The sequence below is a fragment of the Bombina bombina genome, chromosome 1 (assembly GCF_027579735.1).
Source record: "Bombina bombina isolate aBomBom1 chromosome 1, aBomBom1.pri, whole genome shotgun sequence".
NCBI classification, from domain to species: domain Eukaryota; kingdom Metazoa; phylum Chordata; class Amphibia; order Anura; family Bombinatoridae; genus Bombina; species Bombina bombina.
The window spans coordinates 503,097,215-503,124,820 of record NC_069499.1 but is presented as its reverse complement, the minus strand read 5'-3'; the positions used below and the strand labels follow the sequence as shown (position 1 = coordinate 503,124,820).

The 27,606-nt window shown below is 39.4% G+C and overlaps 1 protein-coding gene across 1 annotated transcript in view; it reads left to right on the top strand.

Moving 5' to 3' along the window:
* LOC128645536 (putative methyltransferase DDB_G0268948) overlaps positions 1–21,606 on the top strand; it is a 105,510-nt gene extending 83,904 nt beyond the window's left edge. The window contains exons 6-8 of the mRNA XM_053698580.1: positions 6,820–6,920; positions 7,059–7,196; positions 21,393–21,606. Coding sequence (XP_053554555.1) covers positions 6,820–6,920; positions 7,059–7,196; positions 21,393–21,483 — 330 coding nt within the window. The 3' untranslated portion in view covers positions 21,484–21,606. The remainder of the gene's footprint in view (positions 1–6,819; positions 6,921–7,058; positions 7,197–21,392) is intronic.
* The last annotated feature ends 6,000 nt before the right edge of the window (positions 21,607–27,606 follow it).

Sequence of the window (27,606 nt, the reverse complement as noted above, 5' to 3'; positions counted from 1 at the left end):
TCTATGGTCTTCCATCCGGAGCGAAGCGGCAGGATCCTGAAGACCTCCAGCGCGGAACATCCATCCGGACCGACGACTGAACGACGAATGACTGTTCCTTTAAGGGACGTCATCCAAGATGGCGTCCCTCGAATTCCGATTGGCTGATAGGATTCTATCAGCCAATCGGAATTAAGGTAGGAATTTTCTGATTGGCTGATGGAATCAGCCAATCAGAATCTAGTTCAATCCGATTGGCTGATCCAATCAGCCAATCAGATTGAGCTCGCATTCTATTGGCTGATCGGAACAGCCAATAGAATGCAAGCTCAGGTGTAATTAGTTTAAAATTGTTGTAATATTTTTCTTATGTTTGTAAATATTTTTTTATTTTTTGTAACTTAGTTCTTTTTTATTTTTTGTACTTTAGCTAGTTTATTTAATTGTATTTATTTGTAGGAATTGTGTTTAATTAATTTATTGATAGTGTAGTGTTAGGTTAATTGTAGGTAATTGTAGGTAGTTTATTTAATTATTTTATTGATAGGGTAGTGTTAGGTTTAATTATATCTTAGGTTAGGATTTATTTTACAGGTAAATTTGTTATTATTTTAACTAGGTAACTATTAAATAGTTCTTAACTATTTAATAGCTATTGTACCTGGTTAAAATAATTACAAAGTTGCCTGTAAAATAAATATTAATCCTAAAATAGCTATAATATAATTATAATTTATATTGTAGCTATATTAGGATTTATTTTACAGGTAAGTATTTAGCTTTAAATAGGAAAATTTATTTAATAAGAGTTAATTTATTTCGTTAGATGTAAATTATATTTAAGTTAGGGGGGTGTTAGTGTTAGGGTTAGACTTAGCTTTAGGGGTTAATACATTTATTAGAATAGCGGTGAGCTCCGGTCGTCAGATTAGGGGTTAATAATTGAAGTTAGGTGTCGGCGATGTTAGGGAGGGCAGATTAGGGGTTAATACTATTTATGATAGGGTTAGTGAGGCGGGTTAGGGGTTAATAACTTTATTATAGTAGCGCTCAGGTCCGCTCGGCAGATTAGGGTTAATAAGTGTAGGCAGGTGTCGGCGACGTTGAGGGGGGCAGATTAGGGGTTAATAAATATAATATAGGGGTCGGCGGTGTTAGGGGCAGCAGATTAGGGGTACATAGGGATAACGTAGGTGGCGGTGCTTTGCGGTCGGAAGATTAGGGGTTAATTATTTTAAGTAGCTGGCGGCGACGTTGTGGGGGGCAGGTTAGGGGTTAATAAATGTAATACAGGGGTCGGCGGGGTTAGGGGCAGCAGATTAGGGGTACATAAGTATAACGTAGGTGGCGGTCGGCAGATTAGGGGTTAAAAATTTTAATCGAGTGGCGGCGATGTGGGGGGAGCTCGGTTTAGGGGTACATAGGTAGTTTATGGGTGTTAGTGTACTTTAGGGTACAGTAGTTAAGAGCTTTATGAACCGGCGTTAGCCAGAAAGCTCTTGACTCCTGCTATTTTCAGGCGGCTGGAGTTTTGTCGTTAGAGCTCTAACGCTCACTTCAGAAACGACTCTAAATACCGGCGTTAGAAAGATCCCATTGAAAAGATAGGATACGCAAATGGCGTAGGGGGATCTGCGGTATGGAAAAGTCGCGGCTGAAAAGTGAGCGTTAGACCCTTTAATCACTGACTCCAAATACCAGCGGGCGGCCAAAACCAGCGTTAGGAGCCTCTAACGCTGGTTTTGACGGCTACCGCCGAACTCCAAATCTAGGCCAAAGTTCCCACTGAACCCAATTTTTTTCTTTTGTGATTCAGACTGTAAAGTTTGCAAAGTGCCTTGCTCTATTTAAAAAAAAAACAAAAAAACACATCCAATCATCATTGTTACAAAAGGGGATTTGACATCTAGTGATGATTGGATACAAAACATTTTATACACAAAATTAGAAACATAAAACCAAAGATCAATATAAAGTGTCAATTCAAGATATCCCTGCATACTAATGCATCATGATGTTAAAACATGATGTCAAAACACACTCGCCTAGATTTAGAGTTCTGCGGCCAAAGGGGTGCGTTAGCTACGCTGGCTTTTTTCTGGCCGCACCTTTTAAATACCGCTGGTATTTAGAGTTCACAGAATGGCTGCGTTAGGCTCCAAAAAAGGAGCGTATAGCATATTTACCGCAACTTCAACTCTCGATACCAGCGGTGCTTACGGACGCGGCCAGCTTCAAAAACGTGCTCGTGCACGATTCCCCCATAGAAAACAATGGGGCTGTTTCAGCTGAAAAAAAACCTAACACCTGCAAAAAAGCCGCGTTCAGCTCCTAACTTCCTACGTCTGCACCTAACACTCTAACATGTACCCCGAGTCTAAACACCCCTAACCTTACACTTATTAACCCCTAATCTGCCGCCCCCGCTATCGCTGACCCCTGCATATTATTTGTAACCCCTAATCTGCCGCTCCGCACACCCCCGCCACCTACATTATCCCTATGTACCCCTAATCTGCTGCCCTTACATCGCGGACCCCTATATTATATTTATTAACCCCCAATCTGCCGGCCCCAAAGTCGCCTCCATCTAACTACACTTATTAACCCCTAATCTGCCGACCGGACCTGAGCGCTACTATAATAAATGTATTAACCCCTAATCCGCCTCACTCCCGCCTCAATAACCCTATAATAAATAGTATTAACCCCTAATCTGCCATCCCTAACATTGCTGACACCTAACTTCAAGTATTAACCCCTAATCTGCCGACAGGAGCTCACCGCTACTCTAATAAATTTATTAACCCCTAAAGCTAAGTCTAACTTTAACCCTAACACCCCCCTAAATTAAATATAATTTAAATCTAATGAAATAAATTAACTATTATTAAATAAATTATTCCTATTTAAAGCTAAATACTTACCTGTAAAATAAACCCTAATATAGCTACAATATAAATTATAATTATATTCTAGCTATTTTAGAATTTATATTTATTTTACAGGTAACTTTGTATTTATTTTAGCCAGGTACAATAGCTATTAAATAGTTAAGAACTATTTAATAGCTAAAATAGTTAAAATAATTGCAAAATTACCTGTAAAATAAATCCTAACCTAAGTTACAATTAAACCTAACACTACACTATCAATAAATAAATTAAATTAAATACCTACAATTACCTACAATTAAACCTAACACTACACTATCAATACATTAATTAAATACAATACCTACAAATAACTACAATTAAATAAACTAACTAAAGTACAAAAAATAAAAAAGAACTAAGTTACAAAAAATAAAAAAATATTTACAAACATTAGAAAAATATTACAACAATTTTAAACTAATTACACCTACTCTAAGCCCCCTAATGAAATTACAAAGCCCCCCAAAATAACAAAATGCCTTACCCTATTCTAAATTACAAAAGGTCAAAGCTCTTTTACCTTACCAGCCCTGAACACGGCCCTTTGCGGGGCATGCCCCAAGAAAATCAGCTCTTTTGCCTGTAAAAAAACACATACAATACCCCCCCCACATTACAACCCACCACCCACATATCCCTAATCTAACCCAAAACCCCCTTAAATAAACCTAACACTAAGCCCCTGAAGATCTTCCTACCTTATCTTCCCCTCACCGGGTATCACCGACCGGTCCTGGCTCCAAAATCTTCATCCAACCCAAGCGGGGGCTGGCGATCCATGATCCTGTGGCTGAAGAGGTCCAGAACAGGCTCCAAAGTCTTCATCCTATCCGGGAAGAAGAGGCGATCCAGACCTCCAGCGTGGATCAATCTTCTTCCGACGACGTCCAACTGAAGAATGACGGTTCCTTTAAGGGACGTCATCCAAGATGGCGTCCCTCGAATTAAGGTAGGAAAATTCTGATTGGCTCATGGAATCAGCCAATCAGAATCAAGTTCAATCCGATTGGCTGATCCGATCAGCCAATCAGATGGAGCTCGCATTCTATTGGCTGATCGGAACAGCCAATAGAATGCGAGCTCAATCTGATTGGCTGATCAGATCAGCCAATCGGATTGAACTTGATTCTGATTGGCTGATTCCATCAGCCAATCAGAATCTTCCTACCTTATTTCCGATTGGCTGATAGAATCCTATCAGCCAATCGGAATTCAAGGGACGCCATCTTGGATGACGTTCATTAAAGCAACCGTCATTCTTCAGTTGGACGTCGTCGGAAGAAGATTGATCCGCGCTGGAGGTCTTCACGATGGAGCCGTTCCTCATCGGTTGAAGATAGAAGATGCCGCTTGGATCAAGATGGTTGCCGGTCTGGATCGCCTCTTCTTCCCGATAGGATGAAGACTTTGGAGCCTCTTCTGGACCTCTTCAGCCACAGGATTATGGATCGCCAGCCCCCGCTTGGGTTGGATGAAGATTTTGGAGCCAGGACCGATCGGTGATACCCGGTGAGGTGAAGATAAGGTAGGAAGATCTTCAGGGGCTTAGTGTTAGGTTTATTTAAGGGGGTTTGGGTTAGATTAGGGGTATGTGGGTGGTGGGTTGTAATGTTGGGGGGGTATTGTATGTGTTTTTTTACAGGCAAAAGAGCTGAATTTCTTGGGGCATGCCCCGCAAAGGGCCCTGTTCAGGGCTGGTAAGGTAAAAGAGCTTTGAACTTTTGTAATTTAGAATAGGGTAGGGCATTTTTTTATTTTTTGGGGGGCTTTGTAATTTCATTAGGGGGCTTAGAGTAGGTGTAATTAGTTTAAAATTGTAATATTTTTCTAATGTTTGTAAATATTTTTTTATTTTTTGTAACTTAGTTCTTTTTTATTTTTTGTACTTTAGTTAGTTTATTTAATTGTAGTTATTTGTAGGTATTGTATTTCATTAATGTATTGATAGTGTAGTGTTAGGTTTAATTGTAGGTAATTGTAGGTATTTAATTTAATTTATTTATTGATAGTGTAGTGTTAGATTTAATTGTAACTTAGGTTAGGATTTATTTTACAGGTAATTTTGTAATTATTTTAACTATTTTAGCTATTAAATAGTTCTTAACTATTTAATAGCTATTGTACCTGGTTAAAATAAATACAAAGTTACCTGTAAAATAAATATAAATCCTAAAATAGCTAGAATATAATTATAATTTATATTGTAGCTATATTAGGGTTTATTTTACAGGTAAGTATTTAGCTTTAAATAGGAATAATTTATTTAATAAGAGTTAATTTATTTCGTTAGATTTAAATTATATTTAATTTAGGGGGGTGTTAGGGTTAGGGTTAGACTTAGCTTTAGGGGTTAATCCATTTATTACAGTAGCGGCGAGATTCGGTCGGCAGATTAGGGGTTAATAATTGAAGTTAGGTGTCGGCGATGTTAGGGAGGGCAGATTAGGGGTTAATACTATTTATTATAGGGTTATTGAGGCGGGAGTGAGGCGGATTAGGGGTTAATAACTTTATTATAGTAGCGGTGCGGTCCGCTCAGCAGATTAGGGGTTAATAAGTGTAGGCAGGTGGAGGCGACGTTGAGGGGGGCAGATTAGGGGTTAATAAATATAATATAGGTGTTGGCGGTGTTAGGGGCAGCAGATTAGGGGTACATAAGGATAACGTAGGTAGCGGCGCTTTGCGGTCAGCAGATTATGGGTTAATTATTGTAGGTAGCTGGCGGCGATGTTGTGGGGGGCAGGTTAGGGGTTAATAAATATAATATAGGGGTCGGCGGTGTTAGGGGCAGCAGATTAGGGGTACATAAGTATAACGTAGGTGGCGGTCGGCAGATTAGGGGTTAAAAAAATTTAATAGAGTGGCGGCGATCTGGGGGGCCTCGATTTAGGGGTACATAGGTAGTTTATGGGTGTTAGTGTAATTTAGAGCACAGTAGTTAAGAGATTTATAAACCGGCGTTAGCCCAGAAAGCTCTTAACTACTGACTTTTTTCTGCGGCTGCAGTTTTGTCATTAGATTTCTAAAGCTCACTTCAGCCACGACTCTAAATACCGGCGTTAGAAAGATCCCATTGAAAAGATAGGATACGCAATTGACGTAAGGGGATCTGCGGTATGGAAAAGTCACGGCTGAAAAGTGAGCGTTAGACCCTTTAATGACTGACTCCAAATACCAGAGAGCGGTAAAAACCAGCGTTAGGAGCCTCTAACGCTGGTTTTGATGGCTACCGCTCAACTCTAAATCTAGGCCACTGTATCCTTATCCTTAATGAGTTATAAGACATGTGCCTATAATGAGGGAGGTCACATAAATATAGGGTGACATCCAACATCCGATATATGTGTTGGATGTTCGTCATTAAATCTGGATCATTGACTATTAGTAAGAGGAGACATCTCTAAGACGTGGTACTATAAATAGGAAGTAATAAATAGGAAGTCAATTAAGAAAGCTACATAATGTGCGAGTGGTGTATGGATGAATAAAAAGATAAATAGAGAGGAGTATAAATATAAATGGAATATGCAAATGTAGCAAGTGTGGCGTGAGAAATGAATAGACTAATGACACGATGGGATACGTATGAAAATTCTAAATGGGGTAAATAACGCGCTAGAGATTAGCACCGGAGTGAACTACTAGAAAATAATAATAGTTAAATAAAAAAATATAGCTAAATAGGACCGAATTATTCTAAAGGAATTTTGTGGACCGAATGGTAAATACTTAGCTGACTCAAATAATTTCTGTCTTTCAGATCATTTAGTGTGTGTGTCAATCATTTCTAACAAATTTGTGTTAATGCATCAGATAGGAATGAGATGTGATCATGAAATGAACATTGGCATGGAATGATTTTGTAGTTAGTGATTTTATAATAGAAGTCTGTTTTTCTTTTTAGGTGCAAGATATATTAGCTCAATATCAAAATGAGAAAGTTGAGCATATCAAAACTGGTTACAGAGAAATATTTGAGGCTATACCCTATATGGATAAAAAGAGGTAAGAAAAGACAATATTTTTATTATTATTTATTTAAAAGAAGGCAACTTAATCTGCAGCAATTTCACAAAAATATAGTAGATAACTCAGTAATATTTCTCTGCAGTAGCTTTAAAGAGTATAATTTATTTTTTACAGGATAGAAAATATAATTACCAAGTCCCCAATGTCAATAGGAGAGATTTTGGGTCTTATTCAGACTTTCTCTATGTACCAGTCTTATCTTAAAGTGGAACCTGAGAAAGCAAAGGAATTGCTGGAAACTACAGAGCAAAGGTAATTAAACAAATTTGTCCAGTGTTTTTAATCATATGTCAATAATGTAAATTAGAATTTCTAATACTCTTTTGTGAAAAATGTTCCTAGAATCACTAAACATTTAAGCATATTCTTATTATTAAAGCTGCTGTTGTATGTAATATAAACTGTATGTTATAATAATGTGTTTTGTCAGTAGCTGAGAAGCTTTGGCTGCAGCTTTGAAGCCATTATAGTGCAGGTAATGGAGTTTTTTCACCCTGGACTGACTTATTAGAGATAATTAACAAGCTCTGCTCTTCTGCAACTGACTGCAAGACAGCAAGCAATGGTCTGCATAGGCATTTGCTTGTTCAGTGTATAATAAGGAAGACATGTCATTTTTGCAGGATTATGGGTAGTCACTCCCCTTTCTCCTGGCACGGTAACCTGGAATCTTTTAGTTTCTGATCTGTTTTGGGCAGTATGTAATGTATGTGTTAGGATTAGTGGTAGAAACATTATTATTTTTCTTTATTATTATTTCTCTGTGGTCTGATCGCGGTCAATTGAGCATATTTTGCCATACTTAGAATCTCCCCTTATATTTGTTTTACTATGGAGTGATCTATTGCAATTCAAGTATCTGGACCATCTATTGGGGATGAGGGCAGATCTGCTGATCATGTAAGCCCTGTTTATCTATGCTAACTATGCAGGGCTGTTCTTGTATATGCCTCATCTCAGCTGTGCGATTTATGTGCTGAGCATATCACTAATCCTAACACATACATTACATTCTAGTCTGACCGTCTCTGAGGGCACAAAGAGCTTGGTCTTCTCAGAAGGCAATTTTACCAATCAACTTTCTGGTTTAATCCATCTAAATTGGTCCAACATTTTTTTTGTTATTGTCTATGTATTGATGTTGCAAATCCACCAGTTTTAGTTTTATTTTACTTCGTTTGACTTCAGGGGAAATCTTTGTATCATGGCGAATAACAAATTTTGGTTATACAAATGTAAAAGGAAACCTCAATATCTCAGCTCCTTGGAATAAAACTGATCTCTAGAGTACACTACAAGGTACATGTACATATATAAATATTTTTCACATTCTTGTTCCTTAGACTTAGAACTTACACTCACCGGCTACTTTATTAGGTACACCTTTTCAATTATTTGGTAACACAAATTGCTAATCATCCAATCACATGGCAGCAGCTCAATGCATTTAGGCATCTAGAAGTGGTGAAGACGACTTGCTGAAGTTCACACCGAACATCAGAATGGGGAAGAAAGGGGATTTAAGTGACTTTGAACATGACATAGTTGTTGGTGCCAGACGGGCTGGTCTGAGTATTTCAAAAACTGCTGACCACTACTGGGATTTTCACGCACAACCATCTCTAGGGTTTACAGAGAATGGTCCAAAAAAGAGAAAATATACAGTGAGCAGAGGTTGTGTGGACGAAAATGCCTTGTTAATGTCAGATGTCAGAGGAGAATGGGCTCACTGGTTTGAGATAATAGAAAGGCAACAGTAGCTCAAATGACCACTCGTTATAACCTATATAACGTTATAAGTTATACAGAATGCATCTCTTTATGCACAACACATCAAACATTGAAGCAGATGGGTTACAGCAGCAGAAAACCACAACAGGTACCACTCCTATCAGCTAAGAACAGGAAACAGGCTACAATTCGCACAGACTCACCAAAATTGGATAATAGAAGATTGGAAAAATGTTGCCTGGTCTAATGAGTCTCGATTTTAGTTGCGACATTCAGGTGGTAGGTTCAGACTTTGTTTTGTAAAAAACATAAAAGCATGAAGAACTCACACTTTTCTATGTTAACTTTCAGTCCGAATTCCTGTAGGCATTGCAAAACAGCTTCAACATTGGCTTTATGAGCAGCATCATTTTCACCAGTGATAAGCATGTCATCTAACATACAGTGGGTATGTGGAATACCTGTCAAGATCTCATCCATTATCCGTTGCCACACTGCAGGTGTTGGGACAATGCCAAACACCATCCGCGTATACTGAAAAAGTCCTTTGTGAGTGTTGATAGTTAACAGGTGTCTGGAGTCTGGATGCACCTCTAATTGTAAGTATGCTTGATGCAAGTCAATTTTTGTAAATTTTTCACCCCCTGCCAGAGAACTAAACAATTCTTCAATCCGTGGTAAAGGATACTGATCCACAAGTAATTGAGGGTTAAGGCCCACTCTGAAATCTCCACAGATGCGAATGTCCCCATTCTTTTTTCTGACAGGAACTATTGGGGAAGCCCATTTACTGCTAGACACTGGAACAATAATCCCCTGATTTCGTAGTCTTTCTAGCTCTGCTTCAATTTTAGGTTTAAGTGCAAATGGTACAACTCTTGGTTTACAAAATTTTGGAATAGCATTTTCTTTTAGCTGAAGCTGAATCTGCTTGTCTTTCACTAAACCTAGGTTCCCATCAAATACAGTTTTATATTTGTGCTTTAGTGAATTAATCCAAGAAGAATTTGAATTGCCACTTTGGTCCAGCAGTTTGTTAAGCGGTAACTGTTGTGGTAACTTTGGCATGCCCAATGCTTGGATCCAGGATCTACCAAACAAAGGTGGTCCTCCTTTAGGTAAAATGTAGAGGCGTAACTTTTTAGTTATCCCATTAAATGTCACTGTAGGTGATACACAACCAATAGGCTTTATTATTTCATTTGAATATGTTTGCATGGTGACAGCTGTTGGAACAATTGGTTGCCTTAGTCCCAGTCGGTTACAATCAGCAACTGTGATAACAGAGACTGCTGCTCCTGTATCAACTTCCATAATGAGAGGTTTACCATCTATATTCACCTTTGTTTGCAGTTCTGGAATTTTATTTTCAAGGCTGTAGATCTGTAATGTGTATAATGTTTGTCTTCCTCTGAATCAGTGTGTGGTGTATCTACTTGCACATGAAAAGCTACACGTGACTTGCTGCCTTTCATACTTTTATCTCTGTCTAAGGAACTTCTGCACACTCTCTTTGTATGACCAATCTTCCCACACCCATAGCAGGTGCTGTTCCTAAACCTGCAGGCATTTGCTGTGTGATTTGTGTCACCACATCTGTAACAGGCTGTCTGTGACCCTTGTCTAGCTGGATACTGTTTATTAAGGTGCATACTTGTATGAAAAACATCTTTTTCCTTATCACAAACTGCCTGTGCTGGGGCCTGGAGCATTTGTGTATCTTTAGCAGCAAGTTCCATGACTGTAGCTATCTCTATAGCACGCTTTAGTGTTAAATCATCCTCTGCTAATAGTCTCTTTTGTACTGTACAGTCCATAAGTCCAATAACAAACATATCACCTAAAGCAGTGTTTAAATAATCACCAAATCTGCAGCTACTTGCTAGTTTCTTTAAACACATCACATAAGTTTTAATGTCCTCATGCTGCAATTGCTTGCGTGTGTAAAACTTAAAGCGTTCTGATATCTCCAGAGGCTTAGGTAGGTAGTGGTCAGATAACAGGCAGATCAGGTCAGACAGAGGTTTAGCATTAGGTTTATCTGGTGAGAGAATATCCCTTAATGTAGTGTAAGCTGCTGAGCCTATAGTTGTCAGAAACAAAGCCACTTGCTTATCAGCTCCTATGTTATTTGCTGTACAATATAGCTCATACTGTTCAACCCATGTGTCCCATCTGTCTGTGTCTGCTGCAAACACAGGTAAGGTGCCAGTAACTGCCATTATAGGGTCAGACCACAGATCCTCGTCGCCAGCTGTTATGTTCTCTGTGTAGTCAGGATTAGAACATTCAGTTGTGTGCTGTTACCTTGTGTCTGATGTCTTTTGCACATATCATGAAGACTCTGCAGCAGGAACTTTACATAACTTTTATTCAGCTACAACCACATGGCTTATTATTCACTAGCAGGTTCCATCAGTAAAACTAACATGGCTTCTGATGATGTCACAGAGACCCAGACACACCCAGAGGGTGTGGTGAGCTGAGCTTAAAGCTGCAGCACTTCTAACATATAATTATGAGACAAGGTTAGTGCAAAGATACAGTAAAAGCTGCAGTAATCTTAACACATGGATCCATCCTGCCTTGTATCAACAGTTCATGCTGGTGGTGTAATGGTGTGGGGGATATTTTCTTGGCACACTTTGGGCCCCTTAGTACCAATTGAGCATCATTTAAACATCACATCCTACCTGAGTATTGATGCTGACCATGTCCATCCCTTTATGACAACAGTGTACCCATCTTCTGTTGGCTACTTCCGGCAGGATAATGCACTATGTCACAAAGCTCAAATCTTCTCAAACTGGTTTCTTGAACATGACAATGAGTTCACTGTACTCCAATGGCCTCCAAGGTTATCAAATCTCAATCCAATAGAGCAGCTTTGGATGTGGTGGAACAGGAGATTTGCATCATGGATGTGCAGCCGACAAATCTGCAGCAACTGCGTGATCCTATTATGTCAATATTGACCAAAATGTTTGAGGAATGTTTCCAACACCTTGTTGAATATATGCAACAAAGAATTAAAGCAGTTCTGAAGGCAAAAGAGGGTCCAACCTGGTACTAGCAAGGTGTACCTAATAAAGTGGCCGATGAGTGTAAGTCCTAACATAATGATGAAGATTGCTGAAAGTTTTAAACAGATGTAATATAAGCATAGCAAATAATATATTAACAGTATTTGATGGTAATTTTGTTATGATTAACACACCACAATTTAAACCTATGGGGTAGATTTATCATAGTGTGAGCGGACATGATACAATGTAGCGTATCATGTTCGCTGCACATTGATAAATGCCGACAGCTGGTGCAATGCCGCCCCTGCAGATTCGCCGCTAGCAGGGGGTTGTCAATCAACCCAATCGTATTTGATCGGGTTGATTTCTGTCTGCGGCCTCAGAGCAGGCGGACAAGTTATGGCCTCAGATCGCTGCTTCATAACTTCTGTTTCCGGTGAGCCTGAAGGCTTGCATGGAAACAGGGGCATCAAGCTCCATAAGGAACTTGATAAATCGGCCCTTATGTGTTTAAATAGGATCAGTGAGATTTTCTTACTCAGTATCCTTCTTTCTTTAGCTCTTAAAGCACCTTTCCTATTATAAATTGACCCTAAAAGTGGAACTTTCAATGATCTGTGTCATTACATTAGGACTTAATTTATAAGTCTTAGGAACAAGAATGTGAAAAATGTTTATATATGTAAATGTTCATTGTAATGTGCTGTAGAGATCAATACCAGCACATAGAGGTTATCACCCTAAAAATGCTCTTCAGGTATGGCCTAGTTTCAGGTAGGAACCTTGCATTTGGTTCCAGCTGTGGCTTATGTCATTCATCAAGAAGTGACACACAGTTCCATGGTGATGAGGGTGGTAACTTGCACCATCAGATAGGCAGACATGTATGATCTCAGCCATTCAAGTTATTGGAGTCAACAACCTGCAGGTGTACTTTCTAAGTTGTTCGCACCTTTATCTGGGGGGATTGGTCTCTTCATCATAGATTTATTTACCAGAATTTTTTATACTACCTTGTTGTTATTGTGCCAGATCCTGAAATACTCAGAGAGTTCTTTACTCTTTTTGTGCTATTCTCCAGATTCAGAATCATACATGAATTGACATCAATAATTCTGATGGCTTCAGCTTGGCTTTGCAGAATTTTGTACCTAGTTGTGTCTGCCTATGAGAAGAGATCTTCTTTCTCAGGGTGATTTGTCCATCAAGATCTTTGGACATTAGCTTTAATAGCTTGATTGTTGAACTTATGATTTGTCCAATAGACAGTTTTCTGACAAGGTTATTGAGACCTTAATTCAAGAGAGAAAGCCTGTAACCAGATTCAGTTAGCCTAAGGTCTGTAAGACTTATCTGGTTTTGTGTGCAACTAGTATTTTACGTTGGAAATCTTTTTTGATTTCCTAGGAATCTGGAGTTTCTCCATGGTGATTTGGAGCCTCTGCAATGTATCTCGCTGCCTTATTTCTGATGGGTGCACCTGCATGTGACTCAAATCACTCAATGATGTCTTAACTTTAGATATACAAGCCATTCAAGTATAAATTATTATGTATCTACAATACACTAACCATTTCTACAAACACTTAATCTGCCACTCAGCCAAATATCTCCATTAGATGCAGCAAGTAGCTGGGGCCACTGCATTCTGGAAAAATTTTAGAGTGCCATCCCTGACGTGGGCATGTGAAAAAGGGAAGATGCACACACTTGTCCACAGGCCTCAGCATTTGGAAGCAACCATCTAATTAAAATCTCTGGCTCAAAAAAAGGTATTGGATTTTGGCAATTTTACAATTGAACAGCATGCAGAAGTTTAACCCTTTAATGAGCAGGTTGATAAGCAGGGTGTCCGTACATGGACTGGTGTCCGTGACTGGCCCTTGCAGTGTCCGCCACCCATTTTGGGGAGGGAGCAGTAGGACAGATGAATGCTGGTCCTCACTCCTCCTTGACCCAAGCGGCACCATGCTAAGTAGCGGGAAAGTGAGGGAAGAAGCAAGCTGCCTGCAGTCAACTAACCATGAGTCGTGACCCATTCCAATTCCTTGATCTGTGCGGCAGCGTGGTGCTGCTGTCAGTGTGTAGAAGACCGCTGCCTATTCTGACCAACCTTACTTAAGTAAGTAACCAACCATGATGATCATGCAATTAACATCAAGGTGGGTGGGTTTGGTCAGGAGTTGCAGACTCAATATAACCACAAAAAAATAAAAGGTAATTCCTCAAGCAGTCTTTATATAAATGTTATTTTAAACTTGTTTGATTAGATGACTAATTTGTACTTGTGGAACTAGACCAGGGGCGTCCAACGTGCAGCCCATTTGACAGCAAAGTGTCGCTCTCCTGACTTATAGAAACAGAATATTTTTCTGCAGATAGGAACCATTTGGCCTATCTAGTCTGCCCAATTTTCTGAATACTTTCATTAGTTCCTGGCCCTATATCTAGCATAACCTTATGCCCATAACATGCATGTTTAAACTACTTCACTGTCTCTACCACTTCTGCTGGATGGCTATTCCACTATGTATCCACTACCCTCTCTGTAAAGAGTGTTTTTTGATGTTTTTGATTTGAAATGTACCTTTATGTCCATTACTAACATCTGTACTTTGGAAAATGTCCGCCACAGCCTTGGTCCGTGCCTATCCCTGTTGATAAGCCCTTCTTCAAACCACTTATTTTGACCAGGCTTAATCCTCTTTGCATAGCTGAAAGCTAATGGGAGCCTCATTTTCATGCCGGCAGCCACAACAAACTATCGAACACAGTGCACATATATAAGCATTTACATATATATTTATAGAGAAAGCACAGTCCCCTATTAACCTCCATGTAAAGGCACTTCCCCTCACTTTACCACTTAACTGCTTTGTGCAGTTTGTTTTACAAATTGTCACATTAATTGTACATGTTAATGTTGTGTCCTCTTTATTTATTTTAGGGGCAATTGGGGCAACTTTTTATTTTTAACCAGAGGTCTGATCTCTTTTTAATTGTGCTTAGCGCAAAGTGAAACCACAAGCTCACTGGTGGAACTTTCTAAGGGCAGTTTTTACCTAGAGAACAGTGTGTCTCACAATGGGGTGTTCCCAACATGTATGTATATGAATGAGATGCATACATTACAATAGGGCTGAAAACAAAATCATAATTTAAAAATACAATAGAACAAATAAATATGGAAATAAAAGGACTGTCAAAATGTGTATAGTTAACTCACTTTTCTGCAAACATCATATTTTATGAACAATTATTTTTTTAGAATTGGACAGGGAATTAAACTTGCACTCTGCAGAAATCATTATAAAACTATACTACAGTAGCATATAATACTGTGAAATTCATAACGCTTTCTTCAATGTTCAACATGGCTGAACAGGGGCGTTTCATGGGAGTGTCTCCTGCTATTGTTGTATTCTCTTAACATTTTACCCTGTGTATCTTCCTGTTTTATGTTGCATACTGAAAAGTAGGGAGATTGTTTGTTTCAAATACGCAAAACATGTAAAACACTAATAAACTTTGTCAGAAAACACACATAGGAAAACAGGGTTGATTGTAATATCCTGTACACAGAAAACCGGGTTTCTGATTTGCATTGGCTGCATTACTTAATTTCTTCAGTGTGCCCCCCTCTAACCTCACTCTCCCCAGTAATGTTTCCCTCTCCAGTAACATCTATTACTTTCTAGGGATGGTCTCTTATACAATTCTCTGAGGGAAGGTGAGGTGTTTCATGTCTCATGTATCAAATTTCAGATAATTGGACCAAGAGTTATATACAAAAAATAGTGCAATAATTAACCCCTTAAGGACCATGACATACCCTGTATGTCGCTAGTTATTGAGGGATTGTCTGGGTATGATAGTGCTATAATTAACCCTTACCAACCACAACGTACCCTGTACAGCGCTGGTCATGAAGGGATTGCCATTGGTATAACAGCGCAAATTAGACTCTCCCTCCTTTCTGCAGGCTTGCTAAAATAACGCTATTGAAAAAGTCACCCCAATAAAAAAAACAGTGACGTACAGGGGTTAAATGCTCTAACACATTGCAGCACTTTCTTTTGCACTTTTTAGGCCCGGACTGGCCATAGGGCATACCAGGCAAAAGCCCCGACCCACTATTTTCTGTGCATACCGAGTGTGCCCAAAAATGTTTATTATAGTATTATACTTATATACTATAATGTTAATGTGCTGGTGTGGCTGCCCCGGGCTGCTCTGAATAATCTGCACTGTAAAACTGCCGCACCACCTTATAAGGACAGCACGGCCATGAGTGAGCAGGCAGGGGACACAGTCTACTTGCATATAGTGGCCGTGAGACTGAGCATCTATTTACTTGCAAGCTTGTCTCACGATCACTGTATGCACTTGAGGACATGCTGCTACTGATATGGCCGAGGGTGGGAGGAGCAGCAGCGACCCATAAGATCTGTAATGGCCTGGTTAGGGGGAACTGAAAAGTAACATGTGTAGTGTCATGTGACTTCCCACTCCCCCCATCACTTACTCCCAGTATAGCCGTGCCCACGCATGCAGGAGGGAAGAGAGGGCAAGGGAGGCAGCCTGCAGCCAGCAAGTTAGTAAGTGTTGAGTTAAGTTTCATTATTCATATAGCGGCAGCCAGCAGGGGTGGAACTACTAAATAGAGCGCATTTATTTTAAATTGTCAGCCTGCCTGGTTGTTGGATTTGTGAGCAGCCAGCATTGCAGAACAGAGGAGGAAATGAAGCACAGAGGGCAGAGGCAGTAACACTGTGCTGAGGTCCGTCTGAGTTCAGTTTCCTGCAGTCAGTGCTTCCTTCCCTCCCAGTGCGCAGTGTTACATTTTAAAAGTCATTTCTGTGCCTGTTATTTATGAGCTGTCAGAGCTCTCTCTGTCCGTTGCGTGTGGTGCTGTGGTAGAGGGGCGTCCAAGTAAGAAGACGAAAGAAGGGAAGTTCAGCCCTGTGGAATGTCATCAAATCTAGGCTGTGAGTGAGCCATAAGTTTCTTGTTTCAAGTTGTTTAAGCACATTCACTGTCAAAGAGGGCTGCAGTGCACTGTCTAACAGATATGCAGCCCTCTCTGACAGTCTAGGGGCTTAAAGGGATACTGAACCCAAGTTTTTTATTTCATGAATCAGATAGAGCATGCAATTTTAAGCAACTTTCTAATTTACTCCTATTATCAATTTTTCTTCGTACTTTTGCTCTTTATTTGAAAAAGAAGGCATCTAAGCAATCATTGGTGGATGAATTTATCCACCAATCAGCAAGAACTACCCAGGTTGCTCACCAAAACTGGGCCGGCATCTAAACTTACATTCTTGCATTTCAAATAAAGACACCAAGAGAATTAAGAAAAGTTGATAATAGGAGTAAATTAGAAAGTTGCTTAAAATTTCATGCTCCATCTGAATCCCGAAAAAAAAAAAATGGGTTCAGTGTCCCTTTAAGCTGTTTGTTTAATAAATATATATTTTTTTTTACTGTTAAAACCTTAATTCTCTGCAAATAAAATCTTAAATAGCCTGTTCAGGCTTGTGTACATTTGTTGGCGATTGGCAGTAATGTTCATAATATCTACAATTTGCAGTTAAAATGATGTACAATATATTTTTCATAGACTGCTTCTTGTGTGTGTATGTGCACAGTATATATGTATGTGTCTGTGTATATATATATATATATATATATATACACACATACAATTTATTTTTATATAATTTATTACTCTTAATCGCTGTTAATGTTAAAATAATTAGCCTTTTTTCCACCTCAGCCCTTATCCCCACCTCCTGAAAGTCTTGCACAAAGTAACGGCTAGATCACAAGTTTTGCGTTATGGTGAAAAAGCAGCGTTATCAGGTTATAACGCTGTTTTTTCACTACCGCTGCTATTACGAGTCTTGCAGGTTTAGGGGCACCACACACTTTTTTGGCCATAACGCAAATCGACTTACGCAAATTGCGTAAAGTCTTTTTTCAATGGGAGTTCCATAGCGCCGATATTACAAGCTTTTCCTGGGAGGCCAAAAAGTGAGCGGTACACCCTTTACCGCCAAGATTCGTAAGGCATTCTAAAGTCTGTAGTTATCAGTTTTATGCTACAAAGCTGTAACATAAAATTCATAACTAAAGTGTTAAAAAGTACACTAACACCCATAACTTACCTATTAACCCCTAAACCGAGGCCCTCCCACATCGCAAACACTAAAATAAAATTATTAACCCCTAATCTGCTGCTCCCAACATCGCCGCCACTAGAATAAACATATTATCCCCTAAACCGCTGTACTCCCGCATTGCAAACACTAGTTAAATATTATTGCCCCAATAGGATTGAGCTTGCATTCTATTGGCTGTTCCAATCAGCCAATAGAATGTGAGCTCAATCCTATTGGCTGATTGGATCAGCCAATAGGATTGAAGCTCAATCCTATTGGCTGATTAAAAAAGCCAATAGGATTTTTTTCAACCTTAATTCCAATTTGGCTGATAGAATTCTATCAGCCAATCGGAATCTAGGGGACGCCATCTTGGATGACGTCACTTAAAGGAACCTTCATTCGTCGTATGAAGAGGATGCTCCGCGCAGGATGTCTTCAAGATGGAGCTGCTCCGCGCCGGATGGATGAAGATAGAAGATGCCGTCTGGATGAAGACTTCTGCCCGTCTGGAGGACTACTTCTGCTAGCTTAGATGAAGACTTCTCCTGGCTTTGTCGAGGAGTTCTTGCTGCTTCGTTGAGGACTTCTCCCGGCTTCGTTGGCGATGGATGTCCGGTCTTCAAAACAGTAAGTGGATCTTTGGAGGTTAGTGTTAGGTTTTTTAAAGGGTTTATTGGGTGGGTTTTATTTTTAGGTTAGGGTTTGGGCTGCAAAAGAGCTAAATGTGCTTTTAAGGGCAATGCCCATCCAAATGCCTTTTTCAGGGCAATGGGGAGCTTATTTTTTTTTGGTAGGGTTTTATTTGGGGGGTTGGTTGTGTGGGTGGTGGGTTTTAATGTTGGGGGGTTGTTTGTATTTTTTATTTTAAAGGTAAAAGAGCTGATTTCTTTGGGGCAATGCCCTGCAAAAGGCCCTTTTAAGGGCTATTGGTAGTTTAGTTTAGGATAGGGTTTTATTTTATTTTGGGGGGCTTTTATATTTTTATAGGGCTATTAGATTAGGTGTAATTAGTTTAAATATCTTGTAATATGTTTTTTTATTTTGTGTAATTTAGTTAATTGTATTTAATTTAGGTAATTTATTTAATTGTAGTTTAAGGTTAGGTTTTATTGTAAGGCAGGTTAGGTTTTATTTTACAGGCAAATTTGTATTTATTTTAGCTAGGTAGTTAGTAAATAGTTAATAACTATTTAGTAACTATTCTACCTAGTTAAAATAAATACAAACTTGCCTGTAAAATAAAAATAAAACCTAAGCTAGATACAATGTAACTATTAGTTATATTGTAGCTAGCTTAGGGTTTATTTTATAGAAAAGTTTTAAATAGGAATTATTTAGTTATTAATTGTAGGTTTTCTTTAGATTTATTTTAATTATATTTAAGTTAGGGGGTGTTAGTGTTAGGGTTAGACTTAAGTTTAGGGGTTAATAACTTTAGTATAGTGGCGGCGACGTTGGGGGCGGCAGATTTTAAATTTGTGTAGGTGGCGGCGATGTTAGGGGTGGCAGATTAGGGGTTAATCATATTTAACTAGTGTTTGCGATGCGGGAGTGCAGCGGTTTAGAGGTTAATATGTTTATTATAGTGGCGGCGATGTCCGGAGCGGCAGATTAGGGGTTAATAATTGTAAGATTAAGGGTGTTTAGACTTGGGGTTCATGTTAGGGTGTTAGGTGTAAACATAAATTTAGTTTCCCCATAGGAATCAATGGGCTGCGTTACTGAGCTTTACGCTGCTTTATTGCAGGTGTTAGGCTTTTTCTCAGCCGGCTCTCCCCATTGATGTCTATGGGAAAATCGTGTAAGAGCAGCGCTGGTATTGGAGTGCGGTATGGAGCACATTTTTGCTCTGCGCTCACTTTTTGCCTGTTAACGCCGGGTTTATAAAAACCTGTAATACCAGCGCTGTAGGGAAGTGAGTGGTGACAATAACGTGCAAGTTAGCACCGCACCCCTCATAACGCAAAACTCGTAATCTATCTGTAAGTTTGTTATGCAAGCGTGATTTAACCCCATTATTGCCAAAGTAACAGTTAATGGCAATGTAGTCTTTTCATGCCTTGATTACCTGAAGTAAAAATGAATTAAACCTTTTGAGTTTAAATAAATTACTGCCCTGTGGAAAATATATATATTTATATATATATAGTGTGTGTGTGTGTATATATATATATATATATATATATATATGTGTATATGAGTTAGCATGCCACTTGGTCATACAGCCAGCTGGAATGAGCACAGCTGTAAATTGCTGGTAAAAAAACTGCAAGCCAGCATATAGTAATTAACTATAATAGTATAGGTCATATTGTACACCCTACAACAATTTTTATTGATAAATGTGGGCAATATTTGTACTTTATTTAACATTTAAGTGCCCATGTCTTTCCCATATTAAATTAAACATAAAAATATAAATTTACCAGACTTTCATTATTTTGCTAGATTTTCTTGCAGTTTACCTCAAAAAACAATTTTCTTTACTGTCCCTTGAAAAACTTGAAAGTACATTGAATACTTTGCTGATGTGATCCTGCAACATGCTACACTTTAATCGCTAAGCTCAGTGTGAGAGAAAAAACTGATATGGTCTATATGAATTGTTTCTTATATATGCATTGTACTGTGCTTATGCACTGTAGGGAGAGACAGGCAGGGTTAGCCTGCAAGGGTTTAATTACTTTTTATAGTTGAGCAATCACAAGTCTTGTACTGTCCTCAAACATTTTTAAACAATATAAATATATATACAGTATATATTATTATTATTTTAAAATCTAAATTAGTGTGTGTATGTGTTGTGTGCGTGCACATGAGCGTGTGTATGTGTGGTGTGTGCGCGCATGTGAGCGTGTGTATGTGTGGTGTGTGCGTGCATATGAGTGTGTGTATGTGTTGTGTGCGTGCACATGAGCGTGTGTATGTGTGGTGTGTGCGCGCATGTGAGCGTGTGTATGTGTGGTGTGTGCGTGCATATGAGTGTGTGTATGTGTTGTGTGCGTGCACATGAGCGTGTGTATGTGTGGTGTGTGCGCGCATGTGAGCGTGTGTATGTGTGGTGTGTGCGTGCATATGAGTGTGTGTATGTGTTGTGTGCGTGCACATGAGCGTGTGTATGTGTGGTGTGTGCGCGCATGTGAGCGTGTGTATGTGTGGTGTGTGCGTGCATATGAGTGTGTGTATGTGTTGTGTGCGTGCACATGAGCGTGTGTATGTGTGGTGTGTGCATGCATGTGAACGTGTGTATGTGTGGTGTGTGCGTGCATATGAGTGTGTGTATGTGTGTTGTGTGCATGCATGAAGGTGGGTCTATGTATGGCGTGTGGGATATGAGTGGGTGTATAAAGAAACAATGGGGGGGGGGGGAGTGGGCTGCTTTGCCTTAAAATGCCCGTGCCTATTTTTGGTCCCTGGCACTTTTAATTGTTTTTCATTGTTCTTTTAATTTGTACTTTTTTTAATAAATATTTTAAGAAACAAAATTGTTACATTAGTAATTATAATCTTTCATTTCCTTTTAGGTTTCTAGAAATCATGGGAGTGACTTCCTTGGACACCAGCGTTGAGTTATGGCTGCATAATGTTTGTGTGCTGGCCTCCAAACCCAAGTGATGATCAGTATTATACCACTCCTATTATTTGTAGAAGTTCATTGCATTTTTTATCAGAAACATTTCATTATGATTAATTCAACTCTGCAAAATTGTAAAACACAATAAAAAGCTTGTAACTGCAGTCTCCGTTCTATTTAATTGAAAGCAATCTGATTTCGGAAAAAAGAATGTCTGATAAATGCAGTTGGCAAAAACTATTAGCTTTTTCCAGCTAAGAAGACCATAGAACAACTTCATCAATAGTAGTCACATGATCACTTGGAACTAGTGATGTCGCAAACATAAAAATTTGGGTTTGCGAACGCGAACTTCCACGAATGTTCGCGAACGGGCGAACCGGGCGAACCGCCATAGACTTCAATAGGCAGACGAATTTTAAAACCCACAGGGACTCTTTCTGGCCACAATAGTGATGGAAAAGTTGTTTCAAGGGGACTAACACCTGGACTGTGGCATGCCGGAGGGGGATCCATGGCAAAACTCCCATGGAAAATTACATAGTTGATGCAGAGTCTGGTTTTAATCCATAAAGGGCATAAATCACCTAACATTCCTAAATTGTTTGGAATAACGTGCTTTAAAACATCAGGTATGATGTTGTATTGATCAGGTAGTGTAAGGGTTACGCCTGCTTCACAGTGACAGACCAAACTCCCGCAGCGGGTACAACATCATCATCATCACATGGTACATCCATGTGTGTAATGCTGCCTGACTGAAACATATCCCTGTTATCTACATCCTCTGGCAATAATGGTTGCGCATTACTCATTTCTTCCAACTGATGTGTAAATAACTCCTCTGACAGATCAAGTGAAGTGGCTGTGGTGCTAGTGTTGGTGGTGGCGGCAGGCGGGCGAGTGGTAACTTGAGAGGTGCCCGAAGCTAAGCTGGAGGAGGATGGTGCGTCAAGGTTCCGAGCGGAAGCTGTAGAAGATTTGGTGTCCTGTGTTAGTCAGTCAACTATGTCCTCAGAACTTTTCGAGTTCAGGGTACGTGGCCTCTGAACACTGGGCATTATTCTAGGGCCAAAGGGAATCACAGCACCACGACCACGACGGCCCCTGCGGGGTGGCCTGCCTCTGCCTGTCATTTTTTTTCCGATTAGTGGTACTATGCGTGCAAGCTACTGTGACAACAGATATGAGTTGCACTGTGCACTGGCAGAAGTTGGCAGAGTAGACGCTGTAGGCCTGACACACACGCTTGCAGACAACTAACTGCTATTCAATCTATTACAGTATTTTTTTTAATGTACACTACTGTTACACCAGATATGAGTTGCACTGGTGTGACACTGTGCCCTGGCAGGCCCTGAAACGCACACGCGTGAAGGAAACTGACTGCTATTATTTCACAGTCAAATTTCTAGTTTTTTTTTAACCCCTTAAGGACAAGGCCATTTTTCAATTTCTTTCCCTTAAGGACCAGGGCTATTTTTACATTTCTGCGGTGTTTGTGTTTAGCTGTAATTTTCCTCTTACTCATTTACTGTACCCACACATATTATATACCGTTTTTCTCGCCACTAAATGGACTTTCTAAAGATACCATTATTTTCATCATATCTTATAATTTATTATTAAAAATATTATAAAATATGAGGAAAAAATGGATAAAAACACACTTTTTCTAACTTTGACCCCCAAAATCTGTTTATCTACATCTACATCTACAACCACCAAAAAACAACCATGCTAAATAGTTTCTAAATTTTGTCCTGAGTTTAGAAATACCCAATGTTAACATGTTCTTTGCTTTTTTGCAAGTTATAGGGAAATAAATACAAGAAGCACTTTGCTATTTTAAAATCACTTTTTTTCAAAATGAGCGCTAGTTACATTGGAACCCTGATATCTGTCAGGAATACCTGAATATCCCTTGACATGTATATATTTTTTTTTTAGAAGACATCCCAAAGTATTGATCTAGGCCCATTTTGGTATATTTCATGCCACCATTTCACTGCCAAATGCAATCAAATAAAAAAAAATTGTTCACTTTTTCACAAACTTTAGCGGCTAGATTTAGAGTTTGGCGGCCAAAGGGGTGCGTTAGCTACACGTGCTTTTTTTCTCCCGCACCTTTTAGATACCGCTGGTATTTAGAGTTCACAGAATGGCTGGGTTTTCAGTGCGTTAGGCTCCAAAAAGAGAGCGTAGAGCATAATTTAACGCCACTGCAAATCTAGATACCAGCGGTGCTTATGGACGCGGCCAGCTTCAAAAACGTGCTCGTGCACGATATCCCCATAAAAAACAATGGGGCTGTTTGAGCTGAAAAAAAAACCTAACACCTGCAAAAAAGCAGCGTTCAGCTCTTAATGCAGCCCCATTGTTTTCTATGGGGAAACACTTCCTACGTCTGCACCTAACACTCTAACATGTACCCCGAGTCTAAACACCTCTAACCTTACACTTATTAACCATTAATCTGCTGCCCCCGCTATCGCTGACCCCTGCATATTATTATTAACCCCTAGTCTGCCACTCCCTACACCGCCGCAACATACATTATAGTTATGTACCCCTAATCTGCTGCCCCTAACATCGCCGACCAATATATTATATTTATTAACCCCTAATCTGCCCCCCACAACGTCGCCGCCAGCTACCTACAATAATTAACCCCTAATCTGCCGATCGGAGCTCACCGCTACTATAATAAATGTATTAAACCCTAAAGCTAAGTCTAACCCTAACACTAACACCCCCCTAAGTTAAATATAATTTTTATCTAACGAAATAAATTAACTCTTATTAAATAAATTATTCCAATTTAAATCTAAATACTTACCTGTAAAATAAACCCTAATATAGCTACAATATAAATTATAATTATATTGTAGCTATTTTAGGATTAATATTTATTTTACAGGCAACTTTGTATTTATTTTAACCAGGTACAATAGCTATTAAATAGTTAATAACTATTTAATAGCTACCTAGTTAAAATAATTACAAAATTACCTGTAAAATAAATCCTAACCTAAGTTACAATTAAACCTAACACTACACTATCAATAAATTAATTAAATAAACTACCTACAATTATCTACAATTAAACCTAACACTACACTATCAATAAATAAATTAAATACAATTCCTACAAATAAATACAATTAAATAAACTAACTAAAGTACAAAAAATAAAAAAGAACTAAGTTACAAAAAATAAAAAAATATTTACAAACATTAGAAAAAAATTACAACAATTTTAAACCAATTACACCTACTCTAAGCCCCCTAATAAAATAACAAAGACCCCCAAAATAAAAAAATGCCCTACCCTATTCTAAATTACAAAAGTTCAAAGCTCTTTTACCTTACCAGCCCTTAAAAGGGCCCTTTGCGGGGCATGCCCCAAAGAATTCAGCTCTTTTGCCTGTAAAAAAACCATACAATACCCCCCCCAACATTACAACCCACCACCCACATACCCCTAATCTAACCCAAACCCCCTTAAATAAACCTAACACTAAGCCCCTGAAGATTTTTCTACCTTGTCTTCACCATGCCAGGTATCACCGATCGTTCCAGGCTCCGAAATCTTCATCCAAGCCCAAGCGGGGGCTAGACATCACGGGGGCTAGACATCCATCATCCGGCTGAAGTCTTCTATCAAGCGATGGCTAAAGAAGTCCAGAAGAGGCTCCAAAGTCTTCATCCTATCCGGGAAGAAGAGTAGATCCGGACCGGCAACCATCTTCTTCCAAGCGGCATCTTCTATCTTCATCCAATGACGACCGGCTCCATCTTGAAGACCTCCACCGCGGACCCATCTTCTTCTTCCGACGACTTCCCGACGGTTCCTTTAAGGGACGTCATCCAAGATGGCGTCCCTCGAATTCCGATTGGCTGATAGGATTCTATCAGCCAATCGGAATTAAGGTAGGAAAATTCTGATTGGCTGATGGAATCAGCCAATCAGAATCAAGTTCAATCCGATTGGCTGATCCGATCAGCCAATCAGATTGAGCTCGCATTCTATTGGCTGATCGGAACAGCCAATAGAATGCGAGCTCAATCTGATTGGCTGATTGAATCAGCCAATCGGATTGAACTTGATTCTGATTGGCTGATTCCATTTACAAACTTATGCAATTATGGCATAAATGGTTGTAAATGCTTCTCTGGGATCCCCTTTGTTCAGAAATAGCAGACTTATATGGCTTTGGTGTTGCTTTTTGGTAATTAGAAGGCTGCTAAATGCCACTGCGCACCACACGTGTTTTATGCCCAGCAGTGAAGGGGTTAATTAGGGAGCATGTAGGGAGCTTGTAGAGTTAATTGTAGCTTAAGTGTAGACAACCCAAACTATTGATCTAGGCCCATTTTGGTATATTTAATGCCAACATTTCACCGACAAATGCGATCAAATTTAAAAAAACTAATTTTTTCACAATTTTAGGTTTCTCACTGAAATTATTTACAAACAGCTTGTGCAATTATGGCACAAATGGTTGTAAATGCTTCTCTGGGATCCCCTTTGTTCAGAAATAGCAGACGTATATGACTTTGGCGTTGCTTTCTGGTAATTAGAAGGCCGCTAAATACTGCTGCGCATCACACGTGTATTATGGCTAGCAGTGAAGGGGTTAATTAGGTAGTTTGTAGGGAGCTTGCAGGGATAATTTTAGCTTTAGTGTAGAGATCAGCCTCCCACCTGACACATCAGACCCCCTGATCCCTCCCAAACAGCTCCCTTCCCTCTCCCACCCCACAATTGTCCCTGCCATCTTAAGTACTGGCAGAAAGTCTGCCAGTACTAAAATAAAAGGTTTTTAATTTTTTTGAGCATATTTACATATGCTGTGGTGTAGCATCCCCCCTTAGCCCCCAACCTCCCTGATCCCCCCCAAAACAGCTCTCTAACCCTCCCCATCTGCCTTATTGGTGGCCATCTTGGGTACTGGCAGCTGTCTGCTATTATTTCACAGTCAAAAAAGTGTTGTTTTTTTTAAATGTACACTACTGTTACACCAGATATGAGTGGTGGCACTGGGCAAGTGGGCACAGTATACGCTGTGAACTGACACACACGCTGGCAGGCAGGCAACTGCAATTAGATTACACAGGAAAAAAAAAAAAAAAAAAGCAGACTGATGTTCTAGCCCTAATTTGGGGTGCTGTCCTTACAGCAGAGATCAGATGAGTCCTTCAGGACTGTATTGGACACTGAATACACTAGCCTAGCTATCGATTTCCCTACTAAATCAGCAGCAGCTACACTGTCCCTCCTCTCACTAAGAATACAGCTTCCGAATGAATCTAAAATGGATGCTGTTCCAGGAGGTTGGAGGTTCTGGGAGGGAGGGTCTGCCGCTGATTGGCTGGAATGTCTCTGCTGACTGTGAGGTACAGGGTCAAAGTTTACTCAATGATGATGAATAGGGGGCGAACCGAACATCGCATATGTTCGCCCGCTGCGGCGATCGCGAACAAGCTATGTTCGCCGGGAACTATTCGCCGGCCAACTATTCGCTACATCACTACTTGGAACATGCGTTATTGTAAAACATCACAAATGTAACCAGCACAAAACAAGGGCTACCTGTATATATATGATATATGATATTTTATGTACATGAATCATACACAGGGGTTTCTCACATGGTGTCTTTTGAAGTATAGCTATATTAGCAACTGCCAATAAGCTGTTTCCGAAAGTCAGTTCAATCAAAATCAATTACTGGCAGCACTTTTTTCATTGTAGTTTCAGTGAAAGTTAGTCCTATATTTAAAGGAACAATAAAGTCAAAATTAATATTTTATTTTTCAGATAGATCATGCAAATTTATGCAACTCTTCAATTTACTGCTGTTATTAAATTTACTTTAGACCGCTGCTCCATAACTTGTGAAGGCTCGCCAGAAACACAGGGGGCTTGATAAATAGGTCCCATTATGTTTTCCTGATTTTAGGAATTTCCCATATGTCTAAGTTTCCAAGTAATCTATAGCAAATATAGTCCAAATACTAAATATGGAATTATCCGTTTAATGCTAAAATTTGATATACTTGGGGGCTGATTTATCATGGGTCTGTCCAACATGATCTGCTTAGCGGATCATGTCAGACAGACATTGATGAATGCCGACAGCATACGTTGTTGGCATTTA